Source organism: Larimichthys crocea, chromosome XIII (genome assembly GCF_000972845.2).
Source record: "Larimichthys crocea isolate SSNF chromosome XIII, L_crocea_2.0, whole genome shotgun sequence".
In the NCBI taxonomy this organism is placed as follows: Eukaryota; Metazoa; Chordata; class Actinopteri; family Sciaenidae; genus Larimichthys; species Larimichthys crocea.
The window spans coordinates 37,686,934-37,709,681 of NC_040023.1; the positions used below are offsets into that span (position 1 = coordinate 37,686,934).

Consider the following 22,748-nt stretch of genomic DNA (forward strand, 5'->3'; position numbering starts at 1 on the left):
TGATTTAATTAGGGTCTATTCAGTTCAATTTTATTTATGTAGCACCATATCATAACAAAGGTTATCTTATGATACTTTTCATACAGAGCAGGTCTAGACTGTACTCTTTATATTATTTACAGAGACCCAACAGTCAGGACAGATAAATAGAGAGAGATAGAGAGACACAGATGCACAGCAGCATCAAAACATTAAGTAACTTTAAACTGTAATGGAGATATAGTAGCAATAATGAGAGTAATAATATATGTAGTGGACGTCATGCAGGACCACGATCCACGAGAACCTGCTGGACAAGAGAGCACAGAAACTCCGGGGAAGAAGTTTAGTGAGTAATGTATTAATGAGACATGAATGTTTACAGATGGTGGCACAACCGAGAGAGAGAGAGAGAGAGAGAGAGAGAGAGAGAGAGAGAGAGAGAGAGAGAGAGAGACCCCCGGCAGTCTAATCCTATGGCAGCATAACTAAGGGATGACTGAGCCAGCACTAACTATAAGCTCTATCAAAAAGGAAAGTCTTAAGTCTACTCTTAAAATGATGGTGATGGCGGCAATGATGACAATGACAAAGAAGATGATGAAGACGGTGTCGACACTAGCCTCTATGTTAGCCTTTACATTAGCCTCTATGCTAGCCTTTACACTTTGCCTGCATGCTAGCATTTACACTAGCCTCTATGCTAGCCTTTACACTACCCTGCATGCATTGGAATACTCCTCTATCTAACCAGAGATAACTGACCTCATCAAAGCTGATATGGATTATTTTGATAATATCAGGCCGGACTCAAAGCAGGACTCAGACGCAGAGGTCTCAGTGAGCTGATTTTATTTTGAAATAACAAAACCCTCTCGACAGTGATGCTACGGCAGGCTATGAAAAACAGGCCTAAACTAAGGAAAACAACCCTAATCACTCCAAAGGAGGAAAAAACTCACTCACATTGAGGAAAATCAAAAGGCTGCAAAACATTAACTGAAATCTCTCCAAGGGAGGCTGAAAAAACAACAAATCTAGCACTATAAAACAAAAGGCTAGACTAAGAAAATTACAACAAAAAAAAATCTCTCTATAGAGGAAGAAACAAAAACACGAGCAAAACCGCTATGAGTAAGGAAACAAAACACACGAGCAAAAACGCTATGGCTATGGCAAAACTAGGAAAAGGCTTAGGTGAACAATCCGAGGACGAAACACTTTGGCACAGGACAAATGGAGACGCAGACAAGATATACACAGGGTAATGGGGAACAGGTGGAAACAATCAGGGCGGGGAAGACAATCAGACTGGTGACACATGAGGAAGGGCAAGTGACCTGAAACGAGAGGAGAGTTATCTTTCAAAATAAAACAGGAAATGACGAGACAGAACAAAAACCCAACTTGACCTCACCACGGTGTGACAGATAATGCCTGTCAGGAAATCCTGTACCCAGGGCCATTATTTTATCTGCTGCCCAAAATACATGAGGAACCCTTTAAATGGAGTTTTCTATATGAGATTCCACCTGGAATACCTGTAGTCTTGGATTGTAATAGTGAAACTTATTATACGGGGGGAAACATGTGTAGTGGACGTCATGCAGGACCACAGCAGCAGCCACAATCCTTGAGAACCTGCTGGACAAGAGAGCACAGAAACTCCAGAGAAGAAGTTTAGAACTACCACAGAAAATGAAGGAAAAACAATAATGGAAAATACTATATACTATAATATACTATATAACAGTATTGATGTTTCCACAGTAGCTCATTCCTGAGCTGAACTCTATCTATCTATCTATCTATCTATCTATCTATCTATCTATCTATCTATCTATCTATCTATCTATCATACAGGATTAAGAGCTATATACTTATATAATGCTGTTTTTCTTCTGATGACAAAAATGGTGTTGGATGATTTAAACCATTGGTCATTAACACAGACAACACATACTGCGTAACTATATTATATACAATACAACCTGCTGGGTTTGACTTGTGTTTAATGACAGTGAAAAGTATTCATTAATACAAAAGGTGAAGTGTAAATGGAGGTTTACATGAGAACTGGAGCTAAATCCTGACAGAAAATAATGTTTCTAAAATCTGCTTTTCTCAGTGTAAATGATAATCAGAATATTGCAACTTTAAATATTCACCACCTTTAATGCAACAGATCATATGAAGTCACTGAACTCATTCTGTATTCAGTTTCTCAAAGTGGGAATGTGTGATGTGTTAATGTTATACTGTTCAGTATAATGACAAACTGAAACATCAATCCTCAGCTGATGACACAATGTCTTGATGTAGTTCATGTTTGATTTGTCAAGAGTTACCATGAAAACAAACAGCATCATTAGATGTGTTTCATCTGATGATGCTGTTTGCTATTGAGTGTCATTTTCAGCTACATGCACAAAAAAAATATTTTAAACTACAAGTCTAATGATACCGAACTATTCTATTGTTGTGCACAGTGTGTAAAGTGTGTAAAGCCTGATATATTTTACTTGTGTATCATGGAGCTCCATTATAGTTCTTTTAATAAGTTCATTTTGTTGATTAATCTTCGGTATTTTCACTTAAATAACATTTAAAATGCTGTTTTACCTGTAAGTATGCCTACATTGTTATTAAAACCTTAAGTAAATGATCAGAACTTTAAATGCTTATGAATTTCCAGCCTTGTCTTTTGTGATATTGGATTAAATACTATGCAGAAAGTTTAAAAAAAGATGCAGCTTCATATAAAACATAAACTCATCTCAGTCATCAAATTAAACAAACACATTTTCTGTTAAAAGCGTTTTATCATATTAAAAGTGACACTGTCACTGTCGCCATGACGGCATCTAACCTGCCAGGGGCAGTGCTTAGGGATAGCGATGACTGTCCATCCATCTGTCCAGCACCTTGGTCCACAATAACATCTACCAGTCAACAACAGTCAGATGATCAATAAACTTTTGATTGTGGTCCTGCTCTTCAGAAGATGAACCATGCAGGTTTGAATGAGTCCATGATGTGTTCTGTAGCTCCCTGACCTCAGTGATTCGTAATTGTTCAGATTGCCTGTAATGTACTCCGCAGCCTGTAGGAGGCGTTACCAGCATTGTAATTATTCCACACAGGAATCCCTATATAGAAACCAGGCCTGATAGGCCTCAACTGATCCTGGTTTACAGCCATCATCAGTGTCAGATCATGCGACCATATCTGATCAGATGACTGAATTGAAGCAATCAGATGGTAAATCGACCCCTGCTGTCGTAACCATGTGACACAAACACTCTTTAGAATAATAAGATAAAACCAATGTGATGTGATGGAATACAAACACAGAAATCTGTTTTTAAAACATTCTGGCAACACATCACTCCTGAATTAGCAAGTGACATCATACTTTACGTTTAAGCCTCCTGTGGGTTTGTCATGAATCTTAAATCTAGTTGTTCAGGTTCTGTGGCGTCATTGATTGATCACGTCACATGTCTTCATACAGCAGCATGCCACTGAAGATAGTGAGAGGCTCCACAGAGTGGGCCAGTTTGCCCATCACCAGGTCGATGCAGACTGTGTCCCGAGTCTGCAGAGGCAGGATGATGTTGAAGACAGCCAGAGATCCTGGAATTGTTTTGGCCTCAGCCACGGGGTTGTTCTCCAGGCCTTCGGGCTGGTAACCTCCAGAGTCAACCCGGGCCATGCCATAGTTTGACTTGGACAGAACCGCCTCGATCTTCTCATTCTTATGACCTGTCAGAATAGCACTGAAGAAGTAATGTCCATCTACAGGGGCGGTGAAAATACCTGAAGGTGACAGATTCAAGCTCAGATTAAAATCAGGAAATCATTGTTAACACACTACACAGTTAAAACACTAATCAGCCAGGTTAGAGGTTTTTGTAAAACAGCAATAAAATGGGTGAGGGTTATTGTTTTAAGAGAATTATTGTGAATGCAAGAGAAAACAGCTCTTATTGTTTAGGTTCTTTACAGAAAAGCATATTACCACTGTGAGACTTAAGAGATAATAGGACTCCCAAGAACATCCTGATGGAGAACATCATTGTCTGGTACAGAAACGGCACCATACAAGACCACAAGAGCCATTCATTCAGCTGAACATACAACAGGTGGTGCTCTATCTAAAGATAGATGCTGCAAAAATCAGTTGTTTTTTATGTCATTGTTAAGCACTTTATTCTCCTAATTGGGACCCAAGAAAAACGGGTCCATGAACCATTTTGGGTCCCAGTCCTGACTTTGGGAAATGCTGATATTGATGATGTTCAGGTGTTGTTGTGATCATATTTAAATGATAATGACAGCATTAACACAGCAAGCTAACATACATGCTGGCCTTTCATTCATTCAGGACCAGTTTCAGGTTTAGTGTCTTGCCCAACACCTCTCTTACAGATGGGCAGAAGTAGCTGGGGATTAGACTAACAGGCAATCTGCTGGGACACAGCTGTTTACCTGTTCTTGGGTCATAGAAATCTCCTTCATTGACAAAGATCTTGTCAAAAACTATGGTTCCAGCTCGTTCCATTGGAACAGTGAGTGCAGCAGAGAACGACAGTCTGGGGACATGAGCATCAATGCCAGGTATACCTGAAAACACAAACACACATTCAGGTATGTGTACACCTAGAAATCCAAACACACATTCCGGTATACAGCTGTGTACAGCTATGTGCCATTTCAAACAGCAGTTGCAATCTTTGTTGTTTGTGTGGTTGCCATGGTTACACCAGTTGCCGTCTTTGTTATGTAGTTACGGGTCAAAAAGATAAATCCACTTCTGAACAAGAGATATTGTCTGGTAAAAGAAACTGACAAAACAAGAGCTATAATGTGTCATTCTGCAGGTTGTTGAACAAATTACTTATTTTATATTATATATATTGACAGTTTGTGCATTCTTTGGTTTTTCGCATAGTTACATTTTATAACCTTTAATTTTGAAAAAAGGGTCAACAAATATTACAACTTTCATTGTTATGATGATGATGCCCATTTATATTTATCAATCAAGTCTGATGAAACCAATCAGTTTGCTAAACTTCAAACATGCCTTAAGCACATAAAAACATAAAAACTCTCTTTCTAGAGACTTAGTTACTTTAGACGGGATCACCCTGGCCTCCAGCTCCACCGTAAAGAATCTTGGAGTTGTTTTTGATCAGGATTTGTCCTTTAACGTCCACATGAAACAAATTTCGAGGACTGCCTTCTTTCATCTACGTAACATTGCAAAAATCATCCCGTCTCAAGCTGATGCAGAAAAACTAGTCCAAGCATTTTTTACTTCTAGGCTGGACTATTGTAACTCTGTTATCAGGCTGCTCCAATAAGTCTCTGACAGTGTAATAATTAATGTTATTAGATTTTTAGATATATTGTGACTTTGTCGTTAGGGTGAGAAGCGAAACAGTTCACAGTGAACAAACATGGAGGAAAGGTTTCAGCCTTGTTCTCACGTACCTGGTTCACCTTTGGGACCTGTAAGGAACCAGAACAGAGGTTAGAAAATGCAGAAAAATAACAATCACAATGAGAAATCTGTTGGTGTTAATGATAAATGTAATATTAAGTGCAGATATTTAAACTCTGTACAGATAAACCTTATACTATACATGAAATTCACCTCCATATCTTTTATTTGTCTTGTAATCAACGTATCTCTCTATTGTGTTTGACATAATGAAATATAAATAATCAAAATATAGAAAAAAAAACAATACACACAGTACATCAAAAGATAAGAATATGTACAAACATCAAAGGAATGTAGGGTGGAGGTTGTCATTCAGGATTGGACGAACAAGTGCTTTTATCCATCTGTTTGTTTCTTAATATAAATAAATGAATAATCAGTTGAATAAATGTATAACATTGTCATACCGGGCAGACCTCGTGTTCCACTTTCACCTTGTCGTCCAGGAGGTCCTAAAGGCCCTCGAGGACCTTGCAGCCCTCTTTCTCCTGGGGGTCCTGGGGTTCCAGGTGGGCCTGTTTCAATATGAATAATATAAAGCACGAACAAAAGTTGTTAATGGTGTTGGTGGCGTTTGTGTCAGTGGTGTTTGTTTTGGTGTTAGTGGGTTAGGGTTAAAGTTGATGGTCTTTGTTTTAGTTAACAGTTCAGTTTTGTCTAGAATAGAAGCCAAATTCTTCCCAACAGGGGTTTAAATCTGCCTGAGCAAAAGAATTACATTAAAACAAGGTCCTTCATAGTCTGCAGTTAGGAAGTTAACAAAAAGAACTACATATTTAAACCTCTGTTAAGCAGCACAGTGCCTAAAAAAAACAAAAAAACAAACACCATCAATACAACGTCATACGTCAGATTTTTCATGCATTTGTGATGCTTTAGTTCATATTTGAGACTTATTCAGTTGCTTCAGCTGACTTTCTGAATCACTGTTCTTTAAACATTCAGCTCAGTCTCCACATCATTTGCACAGAGCAACTCAACACTTCCTTCCTCCAGCAGGGGACATTGAATTGTGATTTTTACATTTACACTTTCTCACTGTAAGTGTGCATATGTAAGCAGTAACTTGCGTATGTTGGTAAATTCAATACAATAGAGTATTCCAGTTAGAAAAAAATGCTGTTGGGTGCCGTTTAGCTCAGTTGTTAGAGCATCCGCCCCATGTACAAAAGCTCAGTTCTTGCCGCTCAACAAGACAATCACAGATTCAAACATCAAGAAATGAAAATACTGCAAATTTCATTCAATGTTTAAAAAAAAAAAAAAAATCAAGATTTCCACCTGGGGACTGAACCAAAGCAGCTACGTAACATGAACTCAAGTAAATCTGCACCATGAAGCTGAGCTATAGAAATTGATAAACAGTCCAGCTCACCCGTCAGGTTGTGTTCAGAGAAACTCTGGATGTCTTTCAGGACCTGGTTCAGGCTTGTGTTCAGGTTCTTCATCCTGCTGTAAACGTCATCCTGGTTCTTCTGAATAAAGTCCATGATTCCTCCGTGATGGATGACAGAGTCATTCAGACCAGAAACACATGTCCACAAACTTGACACATGTTGGTTCAGTCCTGTTCATAGAACAGACGACACCATGGGACAAAACACAGGACATATTAAAAACATGGGACACAGCACAAGAGACACCAATCACCGTGCTTCAGATTCTTTTGCTTGGCGGATAATGGAGCTTTTATTTTCAGATGTTGGCTCAGTTCAGCAGCAGCGTTTACTCCCTGGTGTCTGGGAATCTTTGACAGTCAATCCACTCAGACACTGTGGAACAGATCAGAACCTGCACCTGCTCCCACAGTGAGTGTAGGTCGTGTAAAGATATAAACATTTAAACAGAGAGTGAAAATGAGGCCTACCGTCTTTGATTTTCAGGATGGAGTCAGAGACACCATCCAGCCTCCCGCAGACTCCCTCCAGCTTCGACAGCCTCTTCTCCAGCCCATCGCCAGACCTCTTACAGTCGCCCATCTCCACCAGCAGAGTGTTCTCAAACCGCCGGACATCCCGGTCCATCCCATCCAGGCGGTCGCGGCTGTCCTCGACGTGCTCTGTCACCTCCTGCTGTATTTTGTCCAGCTCAGAGATGATCTTATCCTTGGTGTTTCCTGTCAGTGGACCAATGAGTGAATGCTTGCCAACAAAAGTGCAGTAATGCAGAGAGGCTGTGTTTCTGAGCTGTGCTCACCAAGGTCTGTGATGACACTTCCATGCTTCTGCACCGTGTGTTCGAGCCCTTTCAGGGTGTCGTTGATGGAACTGAAGGTGAGGATGACCTCGGAAAGTTCGCCCTGCAGTGTCTTCAGCTGGTTGTTATTCAGGGAGCCTCCAATCACACTGTGGCCGTCTAGAGGCTTCTCGGCATCCAACCCAGGTCTGCGTCCACTGCTAACACCAGTGCCACCAGAACCACCACCACCTAGTAGGGGTTTAGTTTGCACACAACCTCAAATATCTGCTTATAAAAAAGAATGTAACCTTACATTAAAACATTTGAGCTCATTAACAAGGATTTTCTAGACAAAATTTTTTTAAAATCATGTTAATCCCTTGAACGATCTGAACACAGATTTTTAAGAAATGCTCACAGACATGAAAAACACCTGAAGTCGCACTATCTCAGGAGAACAAGTTCATGGAAAGCTGGACAGAAGGACGGATGGACTGACTCACCTGTGGGCATTTCAGGGCTGTTCTTACATTGGACGGTGCACCTCCTGACATCATCTCGAAGCAGGTGAACTTCATCCTCCAGGTGTGAACAGATCTGGTAGCAGCTTTCTCTCCCTGAGTCCAGTCTGATCTGGAGTCTATTAATGTGACTCTGCATGCGTCCTAGTGCATCCTGGGAATGATTCTTGAGCCTCTGCAGCTCCTCCTCCACCTTCCCACACAACTCACAGTCCTGCCCCAGCAGTTCTACCTCCGTCACAATCCGACTAAAGTGTTCACCATGATCCCCCGTCAAAGACTTGATCTTACGGACATCATGGCTCAGGTCCACCACCTCAATGAAGATTCACATGTTAATATTCATAATATTAATATAATATTCACACATGTCCAACAGTAATAACATGTTCATTATTTTCTTCATCATATCAACATTAATAGAAGAACAGATTTGGACCACAAACATTGTTTTGTTTGTTATTAATAGAAATCGTCTGGGTTTGTTCAAGCTTCAGTGATTTCAGGTAAATCTCACCTTGTTGTGCAGAGAGTCTCCAGACACCGACAGGTCTTTGAGTTGAGTATTAAAGTGTCGAATCTGATCTTCGTTGGCAACCACTCTCCATTCCAGTGATTTCTCTGTTGTATTTTCTTTTTGTCCTCCCATCCCAGATAATCCTCCCCTTTTCCCTCCTCCTGTAGATCCTTTTCCTGTAGTTCCTTCTCCTGTAGACCCTCCTTCATGTCCACCTGCTCCCCCATTGTCATCACCACCACCTCCTCCTTCCCACCTTCCTCCTCCATTTCCCCGGTCACCAGGAGTTGATGACTTTCCTCCTCCTTCAGCCCTTGAACAGCTGCACTCCTCCAGCTTCTGACTCAAGATGGAGGTGTTGTTTTCCAACTTTGACAGCCTCTTGTCATGATCACTCACCCTGTCCTTTACCAGCCCCACATCCAGCTCCACATCTGCAATTCTATAGGCCTGGTCGTCAAATCGGTCCAGAAACACTGTCCTGAGGTCTCCCAATTCTCTGTGGAAGTAGTCTTTCAGGTCATTCTCCAGATATGAGCAGCTTTGCTCTGTCCGTTGCACAGTGTTGTTGATTCGCCGCTCCAGGTCCTTCAGCCGATTGTCCAGTCTATTCTCTGTCAGCACAACATCTCTCCCACCGCCCTCGATTCCACCACCAAAACCTCCTCTGAAGCGGTCATTTTCATTGTTGTTGCTGCTGCCGCCTTCTCCGCTTAGCTCCTTGTCCAGGCGGTTCTGCAGAACGTCCAAGTTCTCCGAGGCAGAGCTGATCTTGCGCTCAGCATCAGTGATGCGGTTTTGAAGGTCACTGACTGTATCACAACATCCTTGTGAACGCACCACCTCCTGTCGCAGCCCGTCCAGTCCCTGCCGATAACGGACGTCCATGGCATTTAGCTGCTTCTCCAGAGCTCGAATCCTCTCTCTGTCCTCCTGCTGCTGTCGGCGCAGATCCTCCACACCAGCCTGGAAAACAGTGAATTTCATCTTACAGAATCACACTGTTGTTACTGTTAGAAGAATGGGTTAAGGTTTTACGACTAGCCTTCTTGTAGTCTTTTGGATTGTTGGCTCATTAAGGTTGTAATTAATACCTGACAGGATGAGCAGGACAAAGACACCCTCCTCTCCAGCTCTCTCAGGATCTCCTCCTTCAGCAAGTTCAGCTTCCCTCCACTGAGTCCTCCTCCGGACAGACCTCCATCCAGGTCGTTCCCTTTCCCATTCACCAGGTGGTTGTTGATGTTGACCAGGGTTTTGTCATGAGCCTGTTGGAGAAGAGTGACATTACCTCTAATTAAAACCAGTAAGTGGATCTGTCCACCCTTGATCAGTGTAGGTATACCACCTGACAAAGTAATGTGGAGATGATACGACCTTTTATCTGTAGACACTGCAGCTGATTGGGCTGATCTATTATTACATCCCACCAAGACAAATATAATCAAAATAATTAGATTGTTTTGTTTCTTATTCTTACAGATTGTTGAACTTTCTTGAAGTTTGGTGAACAAAGATCCCATAAAACTGACAGATCTGGCTGGCAACTTTCTGGTCAGCCTTGTCACTCTTATTTATAAATCTCCAAATCCTAATAGAAATGATATTGTGACTCTTTCCATACAGAGCAGGTCTAGACTGTACTCTTTAAAATATTATTTACAGAGACTCAAAAATTCCCACCAGGAGCAAGAAAAGCTTGAGCAGAAATCAGATCAGGATTGGCAGCCATCTGCCCCGATCAATCTTATGTGTCCCTTCATAAATTATTTACTGAGCTACATCTCCCCCAGTACTCACAGGTAGACTGGGAAATAGGACTCACCTGTGTGCGGTTGTCCAGCTGGTCCAATTTGGTCTGAATGCTGTGAATTGTTTCTTTAATCTCTGGTTGAGCTGCATCAGCAGGGTTTCTTCCTCCCGAGGATGGACCTCCTCCACTGAAACCTGGTTTGTTCACCCCCTGCTGGAAGTGTTCATTCATGGTGTTCATGGTGGACTGAAGGTCTTGAAGGTTCTTAGTCAGACTTTGAATCTTCTCCTCCATCTGCCTCATCTTCTCATTCTCGACTCGTCCTGGAAGAACCAACCAATCACAGAAGAAGGTCTTTGTGATCTCTTTCATATGCTTCTGTAATCTCTTTGGATTTACTTGTTCAGGTTTCAACACCTGTTCTGTTCTATTCATCATGAGGCATGTTTTGGGGAAAATTCTGAGGGGAGTCTTACTGGAAAACCCATAATTAAAAACCAGTTTGTTAAAGAGCCATTGTGACCTGTGTGTCAATCCCTGTACAAGAATAAAAGACACTATGACCAGAACTGTCTGTAAGGTCTTTCCAAGACATGGATCATTCTGTGGATTGTGTTGACTCACCAATGTGTCCTCCACTCTGTCCAGATCCAGAACTGCCTCCTCCAGAACCTCTTCCTTCCTGTCCATACCTTGTCCCACCTCCTCCCTGACCACCAGCACCCTGTCCATAGCTCATCCCCCCTCCCTGTCCTGGTCTGGGTTGAGGTCTAGTGGTGGCAATCTGACTTCCTGTTCCTCCAGCTGGGCCATCATTGCAGTCCTCTCCACTGTAACCTTGGCAACACTTCCACTCCATCTCTGTCACCATCTTGTAGGCCACTTTGTACCGTGGCCTCATGTAGGTCCGATATCTGCACAGACACAAGACACGACTGACGACAAACAGAACAAGGAACAGCACAACAAAGCAGAACAGAAGAAACAGAACAAAAAAAGAACAAACACGACAAACAGATCAATCAGGACAACAGAAAAGAAGAAACAGAATAACATGGAACACGGAACACTCACGCCACCACTCTGCTGCATGTTCCACTTCCCCAGCTGCAGGGATGATAATCTGGCTTCACGTAGGTTTCCACACCGTCCTCGACTACACAGCTCACCGTCTTTGTCACAACAAATGCACACCAGTTCCTGTTTAACACACACAGGTTTCAGTCACATGACCTTGACATTCAGATCTATAAACATTCAATTCAATTCAATTTAATTCAATTTTATTTGTATAGCCCAAAGTCACAAAGTACATTTGCCTCAGATGGCTTTACAATCTGTACAGGGAGTGACACTCTCTGTCCTTAGACCCTCGGTTCCAGTGAGGAAAAACTTGCCCACAAAAAACCTTTAACAGGGACAAAATGTGGAAGAAACCTCAGGAAGAGCCACAGAGGAGGGATCCCTCTCCCAGGACGGACAGACGTGCAATGGATGTCACGTGTACAGGACAGATCAACACAAACATATTGTGCAATTACAATGACTGACAAAATGACAATGAACTAAGGGATGACCTGAGCCAGCCCTAACTATAGGCTTTATCAAAAAGGAAAGTCTTAAGTCTATTCTTAAAAGTGTTGACCGTGTCTGCCTCCCGAACCCAGAATGGTAGTTTGTTCCACAGAAGAGGAGCCTGATAGCTGAAAGCTCTGGCTCCCAATCTACTTTTGGAGACTATAGGACCCCAAGGAACCCAGCGTCCTGAAAGCGCAGTGTTGTAGAGGGGTAGTAAGGTACTATGAGCTCTTTTAGATATGATGGTGCCTGACCATGAAGAGGTTTGTAAGTAAGGAGAAGAATTTAAATTCTATTCTAGATTTAACAGGGAGCCAATGCAAGGAAGCCAAAATGGGAGAGATGTGATCTCTGATCTTGGTTCCTGTCAGAACACGTGCAGCAGCATTCTGAATTAACTGCAAAGTCCTAAGAGACTTATTAGAGCAGCCTGATAACAAAGAGTTACAATAGTCCAGCCTTGAAGTAACAAATGCGTGGACTAGTTTTTCTGCATCCGCCTGAGAGACAATGCGTCTGATTTTAGCGATGTTATGTAAGTGGAAGAATGCAGTCCTCGAAATTTGTTTTATGTGGGCGTTAAAGGACAAATCCTGATCAAAAACAACTCCAAGATTCTTTACAGTGGAGCTGGAGGCCAGGGTGATCCCATCTAAAGTAACTAAGTCTCTAGAAAGAGAGTTTCTGAGGTGTTTGGGTCCAATTACAAGAACTTCAGTTTTGTCTGAATTTAACATCAAAAAATTGTAGGTCATCCAACTTTTTATATCCTTAAGGCATGCTTGGAGTTTAGTTAACTGATTGGTTGCATCAGGCTTGATCGATAAATATAATTGGGTGTCGTCAGCATAACAATGAAAATTGATAGAGTGATTCCTAATAATATTCCCTAAAGGAAGCATATATAAACTAAATAGAAGTGGTCCTAGTACCGAACCTTGTGGGACTCCATGACAAACTTTGGTATACATGAAAGGATTCATCATTGACGTGAACAAACTGAGATCGATCTAAGAAATACGATTTAAACCAGCTTAGAGCGGTTCCTTTGATGCCAATTTGATGTTCCAGTCTCTGTAAAAGAATTATATAAACTATATATTCTTATATTCTATATATTATATTCTACATTTATTACAAGTACCGTTATCACTAAAGGAGGACGAGGAGTAACTGAACATGTGGCACACAGGGCAGGAGAGAGCAGGAGAGGAGAGAGGAGGAGAGCAGAGAGACGCCATTGCTATAGCTAGGCTAGTTAGTGTGGCTAACAGAAACCGGTGAAACTAGCAGATAGTGGTTACTAGAGTTAAGAGACCTGTTCGTGCACAGACAGAACAAGTCAAAGGGTAGTGCAGAGATAAGTAGATAATCACTGATGTGAGAAATATACGAAAATCTGTTCAGGTGAACAGAGTAGGGAGCACCGTGGCAGCAACACCGATAACCAGAAGTGACACAATACGTTACCGTAAAGCACGTCCGACACGACATGTATGAGAGCATTAAAAGGTATAGTGTCACAAACAATTAAGTTTGTCATTTATTTGTGTTTATTTATTGATCATGAAATCTATTATCAGAAACACGCATCTGTGACAGCAGTCTCTGCTCCCACGTCCTCAGCAACTGGGAAATCACAGGCAGTCTCAAGCTTCGGCGTGATTATGTCCTTCTCCACCAATATCTCCACCAAATTGTTTGACCCCTGCCTTACAGGTCTGATAAGGCACAGAGACATTAGACATTTTGGCAATCAACAATAAATCAGTTTTTGTGCATCTATCCAATTTGACAAGCAAAGGGGATTGTGCAAACATGTCCATGTCAAAATATTTAGCCATACTAGGCTACTAACCAAAGACAAAGAACTTGTTGTGGGGAAAGATCCCGGACAGGCCCCCAAAATTATGTTACATCCCTGTGTGATGCTTCTCTTCAGAGTGAACTTATGCCAAAACAAACCAGCCTTTCTAAGTGGGGCTACCTAAAGCCTATACAAAAACGTGCAACAAAAAGACAATTGATGAACCTAACTTCCTAAACATGACCAAAAACAAGAGAAAACGTATCAACAGAAAAGGCAGTTCAATCCTACTGTGTCGATCCTTACAGTGATTATTTACAAGTGTGGTCAACAGGGTGACAACATCCAAAGGTGACTAGTGACACAAAGGGTGAAACAAGCAAATACATTCTCAATATCAAGAAAAACCAAACAAGCAGAACACAGTAAAATCTTTTTCAGAGCATGTGGAGGAGAACAAAACTCCACTCTGAGCCAAGCCCCTCATCTCTAGAAAGGACAGTTTCTTAAATAGGCGACACCCCGATCAGCTGGATTGAAATTAGCTTGGAGGATCAGCACCTAGACAAAGATCCTCAAAAAGACAGAAGGTCACACTCTGGTTAGGGAGTAAAAATATGACACAAAATGGCTGGCCATAACAGTGAGGAGAACATCCATTAAACATGTTCCTGTTACACATACATGATCTGTCATTCACACCTGAACAAACAGCTCCTATAGTGTTTAAAAAGAACTTGAATTAACCAATCAGCTGGCTTGATGCTCAGGTGTGACAGAGTAGGAACAGGATTTGACAGTGCCTGTCAACAGTGTTTCCATCTCCGGGGAAGAAGTTTAGTTAGTAACATGCATTAACATGCATTAATGAGACATGTATGTTAGTAACATGCATTAACATGCATTAATGAGACATGTATGTTTACAGATGGTGAGAGAGAGAGAGAGAGAGAGAGAGAGAGAGAGAGAGAGAGAAAGTGTTGACCGTGTCTGCTTTCTGAACCCAGAATGGTAGTTTGTTCCACAGAAGAGGAGCCTGATAGCTGAAAGTTCTGGCTCCCAATCTACTTTTGGAGACTATAGGAACCACAAGGAACCCAGCGTCCTGAGAGTGCAGTGGTTGGGATGGGGTCTAAGAGACAAGTTGATGGCTTAGATGAATAAATTACTGAATTTCTATTTTTCTTCTGTAAATATTGGCACTGTTTGCACCTGGTGAGGTGGGACAATAAAATCAAAAAGAAATTTTTTTCCAACTAAGCCTGGATTATTGGAAAGATCGGTGAGGTTAGGAAGAGAACCCTGTGACACACTGAAAAGGGTCTCCCTCTGTCTTTTTTTAACTGGACTATTCTTTATACTCTGAATATTGTAGTTTTTATTCTGGTCAGCTGCAACTCCACAGCTTTAATGACAAACATCTGTTTGGGTCGATTTAGGTCAGAACTGACCATGTGCAGATGTTTTCTGGTTGTTTAAAGAAACAGCTGATTGGCAGACTGTTACAAAATAAACAGCATAAAAGCTTAATTTTTATGCACAGCTGATCTCCTATAGAAGGGCTTTTATTTTAAATGTCACTGTTTCTCCTACTGTTAGATATGTTTAAATTTGAAGTCTGCCTGTTTTGGGTAATTGAAAAAATATGAACCTAAAACTGAGAAGCTGAACACTCAAACCTGCAGACCCTAACTGAGTACACTTAACATCAATAAAATTTAAATAAAATCCATTAAATAATAAAATAAATACATAAATTGTTCTGTTAAAGTGGTGTGTGTGTGTGTGTGTGTGTGTGTATCCTCCTGTGGGAATAATGTTTTGCACATGATGCTGATGTCATGCGCTGATGGCATCAGTGGATAATGATGATGAATGTGTCTCTGTATTGGCCATATTGGATCAGCAGACTGACTGAGTCTCTTTGTGTTCAAATTGAATTGTGTTCATTTATTTTGTCTGGAATCCACAAAAAAATAAATTCACTTCTTCTGACAAACATATGTTGAACGTCCGGGCATAGAATGGTAAATGGACTGTAATTATATATTGCCTTTCTAGTCTTCTGACTACTCAAAGCTCTTTTACACTATATATCTCATTCACCCATTCACATACATTCATACACTGATGGCATTGGCTCACATACATTCATACACTGATGGCATTGGCTGCCATGCAAGGTGCCCACTGTTCATCAGTTTTTCATACACATTCACAGCCTTCAGAAGCAATTTGGGGTTCAGTATAGAACACTTCGACATGCAGATTGGAGGAGCCGGGATTGAACCAACCATTATCGGATTAGTGGATGACCTGCTCTTCCTCCTGTGCCACAGCCACCCCAGGTCTAGGCATTCAAGGTCTAGGTCCAGATGTGGAAAGTCCAGGCATGGGACATACAGGCATTCAAGATCCAGGTGTGTAAGATTCAGGTGTTTAACATCCAGATGTTTACACACAGGTGTTTAACCTATAGATCTTTAACATCCAGAGTTTTGACATCCAGAAATTGAATGTTTATATACGCCTTCTATATATTTTACATGTTCAGTGTGTACACACACTCCATTATTATTATTATTAGAGTTTTATTTCGGACACATTTAAGGATAAAAAGGTCCACATTAGATATAAACTGTCTGACATTGTTTGATGCTGTCAGACCGATTGTCGGTAGTTGTTATGTCAGATCTCAATTCATTTTTCAAGAGCATTTACTGGGGAATCTGCACTCCAAACCTAGGATAACTAGAATAACTTTTAGGGAAAATATTTATTGGTATTTATTTATTTAAGACTAATGAATGTCTTTTATGTTTCTTGAAGGTTATCAACCTATTCTATTCAATTCCATCATTTATTCATGCCTACTGAAATCATCAAACCTAAACCCATCATTCAGAAAATAAAAATGGAAGAATAAGAAGAACTGAGTTGTCCTTTGCATCCTTCAGTGGTTGATCAAGCATTTTTCAAGTTTGGGCAGAGTTGTGGTTCCAAAAAACACACAGAACTTGACAGTAGTAATAATATACTGTATTGTTCCAGACTGTTCAGGAGGATTCTCTCCAACACTTTAGATATTATCCTGGCTAAAGCTATAGACCTATAACTTTCCATGTTGTTTATTTTAGCAGCTTTGTCTTTAATGACAGACACTAATAATACAACAGAATGTAGCCAGGTAAAATTCCATGGACTAAGAAGCCAGTCATACACATGGCAAGTAAGGGACAGAGTTTTTTGCTAGCATATTTTATAGCATATTTTGTTCAGCAGTTACCTTATCAGCTCCACATGCTTTATTGTCATCTAAGCCCAAAACAGCAGACTGAACCTTTTCATAATTAAACAGCTATATCCTCATTAGTATCAAAAGTACCCAAGTCAAAACTATTCCTTCCAACACAATTGAATAACTCATAATAATGTTGCCACCGTATCTCTGAAATTTGATCTGAGCCACTGGCTCTGTAAATATTTGTCAGTAATAATGTTTTACACTTACACACTCGTAGTTCTAACCTCTTTCCAGAATTCATTATAACTATTGTTTTGCATTTCATCCCAGGCTTTGCAAACAAACTTTACCGCCAACAGCCACACATGTTACTGCGTGCACCATATTTCTTCTGATATATGTTCAACATGTTCTACAAGTTCCATGTTTTTTCATGTTTGACGGCTTACATTCACATTTAATCATTTAGCTGACGCTTTATCCAAAGCAACTTACAAAAAAGGGAAACAATCAAGGTACAGTGCGACTAGGATATGTTAGTGCAGCAGTAAGAGCTGTGACAGTTGTACAGGGGGAATAGATGTATCATGTCCTCACTGGAACCGAGGGTCTAAGGACAGAGGGTGTCACTCCCTGTACAGATTGTAAAGCCCTCAGGAGCAAATGTACTTTGTGACTTTGGGCTATACAAATAAAATTGAATTGAATTAAATGTCCAGCTGTTGGTAGTGTTGTAGAGGAGGTCCTCTCTGAAGAGCTGGAGGTCTTCAGGATTGTCCTGAGCGTACGGGTGGCAGAGCCAGGTGTTGTTCATTGGAGGAGGTAACATATGTCTGTATGAGGACGTTCAAGAAGCGGAGACTGCTTTGTAGTCAGCATTAGAGATTTTAACTTAATGTGGGCTGCTACAGGCCAGTGGCGCTCGATGAGCAGCGTGGTAGCACGTGACCTTTTGGGTTGATTGAAGACCAGGTGAGCTGCCATGTTCTGGATCATCTGGAGAGGTTTCACTGTGCAGGCTGGGAGGCCCGTCAGGAGGACGGTACAGTAATCAAGTCGTGAGATGACTATAGCCTGTATTAGTCGTTTGGTAACATGTTGAGTCAAGTAAGGCCTGATTTTTCTTACATTGTGCAGTGCAAAGTGGCATGACCGGGAAACTGAGGCGACATGATTAGATAAGGTCGACTCCTGGAACATTATTTGAGGTGAATTTCAAAATAAAATCCTCTTACAGAAACCTTCACACACACTTGGATTCCATCTTAAAAAGGCTCTTGGTGATGATGTAATTTTGAAGGAATGAGTGACATCAGACAGAAACCAAACCCAAACTAAATGTTTACTGCAGATCAACAGTTTACATGAATTAAATCATTCATTATTATATAAAGACATAAACAAAATAACATTGAATATTATATTTCATTAATTTGTATAGGATTTAAATACCTTCACTAATGTGACTGCTTATTCCTGCAGCTTCAGTTACATACGGTAAAACACATTGATTAAATAATATAAAACATATTTGTACTGATGATGTTTAATTGTTTAAATCTTTACAGAAACTAAAGCTTGGAGTTTAACATTAACCAAACTCTGGAGATTTTATGTCTGCAGCATTAACACACAGAGTGATGTCACCCACTCTCCAGGAAATGAGTCATACAGGCGTTTGTTGCTGCTAATGGCATCACAGCTGCTTCATTGCCAAACTGTGTGGAACCCTATTTTACAGACACAATATACTGACACTACACTGACAACAGTATACTGACAATAGACTGACAAAAGTATACTGACACTAGACTGACAAAAGTATACTGACACTAGACTGAAAACAGTACACTGACAGTATACTGACAATTCACTAACAGTATACTGACAATTCACTGACAACAAGAGTGACAATTCACTGACAACAAGAGTGACAATTCACTGACAAAAGTATACTGACAATAGTATACCGGCAACAGACTGACAACAGTATACCGACAACAGACTGACAACAGTATACCGACAACAGACTGACAACAGTATATGGACAACAATACACTGACAACAGTATATTGACAACAATAGACTGATAACAGACTGACAATAAACTGACAACAGTATACTAACAGACTGACAATATACTGACAACAATAGACCGACAAAAGTATACTGACAACAGTATACTGACAATTCTCAGGTTCAGACAGACAACTGGACCCACAGAGCAGATCAGAGACTGACAGGTGTAGTGAGGCGGTTTATTGACAGTCCGGATTCGGTACACAAAAGGCAGTCAGCGGGGCAGAAGTACAAAATCACAAGGCAGGAGGAAAGTCCAAGAACAGGCAAGGGTCAAGAATCCAGAACACGGAGCAGATAGGCAGAAGTACAGGACGCTAGGCAAAACGGGTCGAAGAAACAAACAGGGTTGGTACACGAGGAAACAATGATGAAAACGCCAGAGAGCTACTTACAAGGATGAAGACAATCTAACAAGGACACACAGGGAGAGACAGGCTTAAATACACATGAGGGGAGGAGCAAACGAGACACAGGTGAAAACAATAGGCAATCACAGGGAGTAAAGACACCAAGAAAGAACACAAAAAGGAAGTGAGGGAAACCAAAATAAAACAGGAAGTCTACCCACAAACTAAAAGCCTGACAACAACAGACTGACAACAATAGACTGACAACAGTATACTGACAACAATACACTGACAAAAGTATACTACAACAATACACTGAGTGACAACAATACACTGACAACAGTATATTGACAACAATAGACTGATAACAATACACTGACAACAATACATTGACAACAGTATACTGACAACAGACTGACAACAGTATACTGACAACAATAGACTGACAACAGTATACTGACAACAATACACTGACAACAGTATACTGACAACAGACTGACAACAGTATACTGACAACAATAGACTGACAACAATAGACTGACAACAGTATACTGACAATAGACTGACAACAATAGACTGACAAAAGTATACTGACTACAGTATACTGACAATAATACACTGACAACAGCATACTGACAACAATACACTGACAATATACTGACAACAATAGACTGACAAACGTATACTGACAACAATAGACTGACAAACGTATACTGACAACAATAGACTGACAACAATACACTGAAAACAGTGTACAGTCATCCCTCGCTATAACGCGGTTCACTTTTCGCGGACTCGCTGTTTCGCTGATTTTTTTAGTGTAATTTTGCATGCTTTTTTTTACAGCGTACTGTACAGTATGAACGCGCATTGTGTTCTGCGTCCTAAATTGGCTAAGGGAGAACCGCACATGTGTTCTGCGTCCTGATTAACTAAGGGAGTACTGTACAAAATGTGTGTAAAAAGGTGTATAAAAGTGTGTGGTTAGGGGTTTTATGGCCTTAAAACATGTATAATAATTGTAAAACTTACTTTGCAGATTATTTTTAGAACGTATCCCCTGCAAAAAAAAAAGGAGGACCACTGTACTGACAACAATACACTGAAAACAGTATACTGACAACAATACACTGACAACAGTATACTGACAATAGACTGACAACAATAAACTGACAACAGTATACTGACAACAGTATACTGACAACAATACACTGACAACAATACACTGAAAACAGTATACTGACAACAATAAACTGACAACAGTATACTGATAATAATACACTGACAACAATACACTGAAAACAGTATACTGACAACAATACACTGACAACAGTATACTGACAACAATACACTGAAAACAGTATACTGACAACAATAAACTGACAACAGTATACTGACAACAATAAACTGAAAACAGTATACTGACAACAATACACTGACAACAATACACTGAAAACAGTCATGATCTTCATGAAATTAAACACAACTGAATCTGAGTTCACTTCATATAAACTGCTCCAATAAGTCTCTGTGGATTTTGCAGCTCATTCAGAGTGCCGCTGCATGTGTACTGACAGGAACCAAGATGAGGTTTATGATCAGGCACCACTATATCCCTTTTTTAAAGATATTTTTTAGCCTTTTGAGCTTCATTTGACAGAGACAGCTTGAAGAGTGACAGGAATGTGTGGAGCAGAGCCAGAGCTTTCATCTATCAAGCACCTCTCCTGGGGAACCAGCTCCCAGTTCTGGTTCTGGAGGCAGACCATCATCTTTAAGACGTTCCTTTTTGATAGAGCTTATAGTTAAGGCTGGCTCAGGTGAGTCCTGAACCATCACTTAGTTATGCTGCTATAGGACTAGACTGTCGGGGGACTTCCCATGATGCACTGGGCTTTTCTCATATCACTGACTAAACTTCTTCCCTGGAGTTTCTGTGCTTTCCCGCCTCGTCAGGTTCTCATGGATCGTGGATGCTGCTGTGGTCTTATGTGACATCCACTACATGTATTATTATTATAATTATTATTGTTGCCAATTTTTTTTGTTATTATATTGGCGCTCTTCATCTTTGTTTCTCTAAACTGATTGGGTCTCTGCAGGTTGTGGTTCATGACCATAATCCACCATGGTCCACCATGGTCTACGATGATCTGGGTTCTGCTCGAGGTCTCTTGAATGAAGTTTAAGGCCACCCTCCTTATCACTTCTGACACCAGATGTTTTCAACTCAGGTCACATAACTCAAACAGGAAACACAGCAGAGAAGCAGTTCACAGGTATACCATGATGTCACACTCACATCTGCACAACAGCAGCCCCTGACACTTCCTGTGTACTCAATCACAATATGTTTGTGTGTGCACGCACGCACGCACGCACACACTTTCTTCTGTGGTGAGGTTACCAAACCCTGACGTAACCTCCTCCATTATCATCATCATCATCATCATCATCATCATCATCATCATCATCAACAACATCATAGTCGTCAGGCTTTCCGTGCACGTGTCAGCCTACCTGTGTCTGCTGGCAGCGCGCGCTGCGTGCGCCTGCGCGTGTCCACCGGCGTACAGGCTATAGGAGGAGCGCAGCGGGAACGCGCTCTTGGCGTGTCCGCAGGTCGAGAGCGCGAGCAGCAGCAGGAGGAGCGCGCCCATCGCGCTGATCAATAATCGATCAATCAGGATATCGATACTCGATCAGACTGTGATCAGCTTTCAACTGGCAGGAAAATTTTCGGTCTCCATGGAGACAAAATAAATAGTTTTTACTCAGTCCGCCTGTCGTCCCGACCCATGATCCGGATTCTGATCCAAACTGCAGAAATCAGGTCTAACGCTGAGTCCCTTCGGGTCCCTCTCAGGGTCCGGGTCCCCCGCGTCCCGCAGTTTCAGCGCCGTTAATCCGGGTTAAAATGGGTTTGAATCCGGTTTGATCCGGTTCAGAGTTCGTCCATCAGAACTTTTGACGTGAAACAAAGAAAAGAAGAAAACGTTGCGACAGACTGAACCGAGACCAGCTGCTCCTCCTCTTCATCACCGCCCCCCCGAACTGTCCCCGCCCCTCCCGGAGGAGAAACCAGACCCGCAGCCCCGCAGCCACACCTGCAACAGTTTGCTGCTGGTCCTGGTCTTGGTTCGGTCGGCTGTTCTGTGTTTCTGTAACTTCTGTTTTATTACATTTTATTTGACTAATAAACCAGTTTTAATGAAAATATGTTTATTTCT

General features: G+C 41.2%; 1 protein-coding gene across 1 annotated transcript; it reads right to left on the reverse strand.

The window, feature by feature from the left end:
- Positions 1–1,974: 1,974 nt before the first annotated feature.
- emilin1b (elastin microfibril interfacer 1b) lies at positions 1,975–22,568 on the reverse strand. Its single transcript, XM_010750042.3, has 14 exons — positions 22,039–22,568; positions 11,535–11,660; positions 11,085–11,374; positions 10,533–10,783; positions 9,802–9,975; positions 8,708–9,673; positions 8,173–8,506; positions 7,688–7,918; positions 7,359–7,607; positions 6,867–7,058; positions 5,899–6,006; positions 5,479–5,496; positions 4,471–4,605; positions 1,975–3,798 (listed from the first exon to the last, which is right to left on the reverse strand). The coding sequence occupies exons 1-14, from the start codon at positions 22,176–22,178 to the stop codon at positions 3,476–3,478; spliced, it is 3,537 nt and encodes a 1,178-aa protein (XP_010748344.1). The 5' UTR covers positions 22,179–22,568; the 3' UTR covers positions 1,975–3,475.
- Positions 22,569–22,748: the final 180 nt, after the last annotated feature.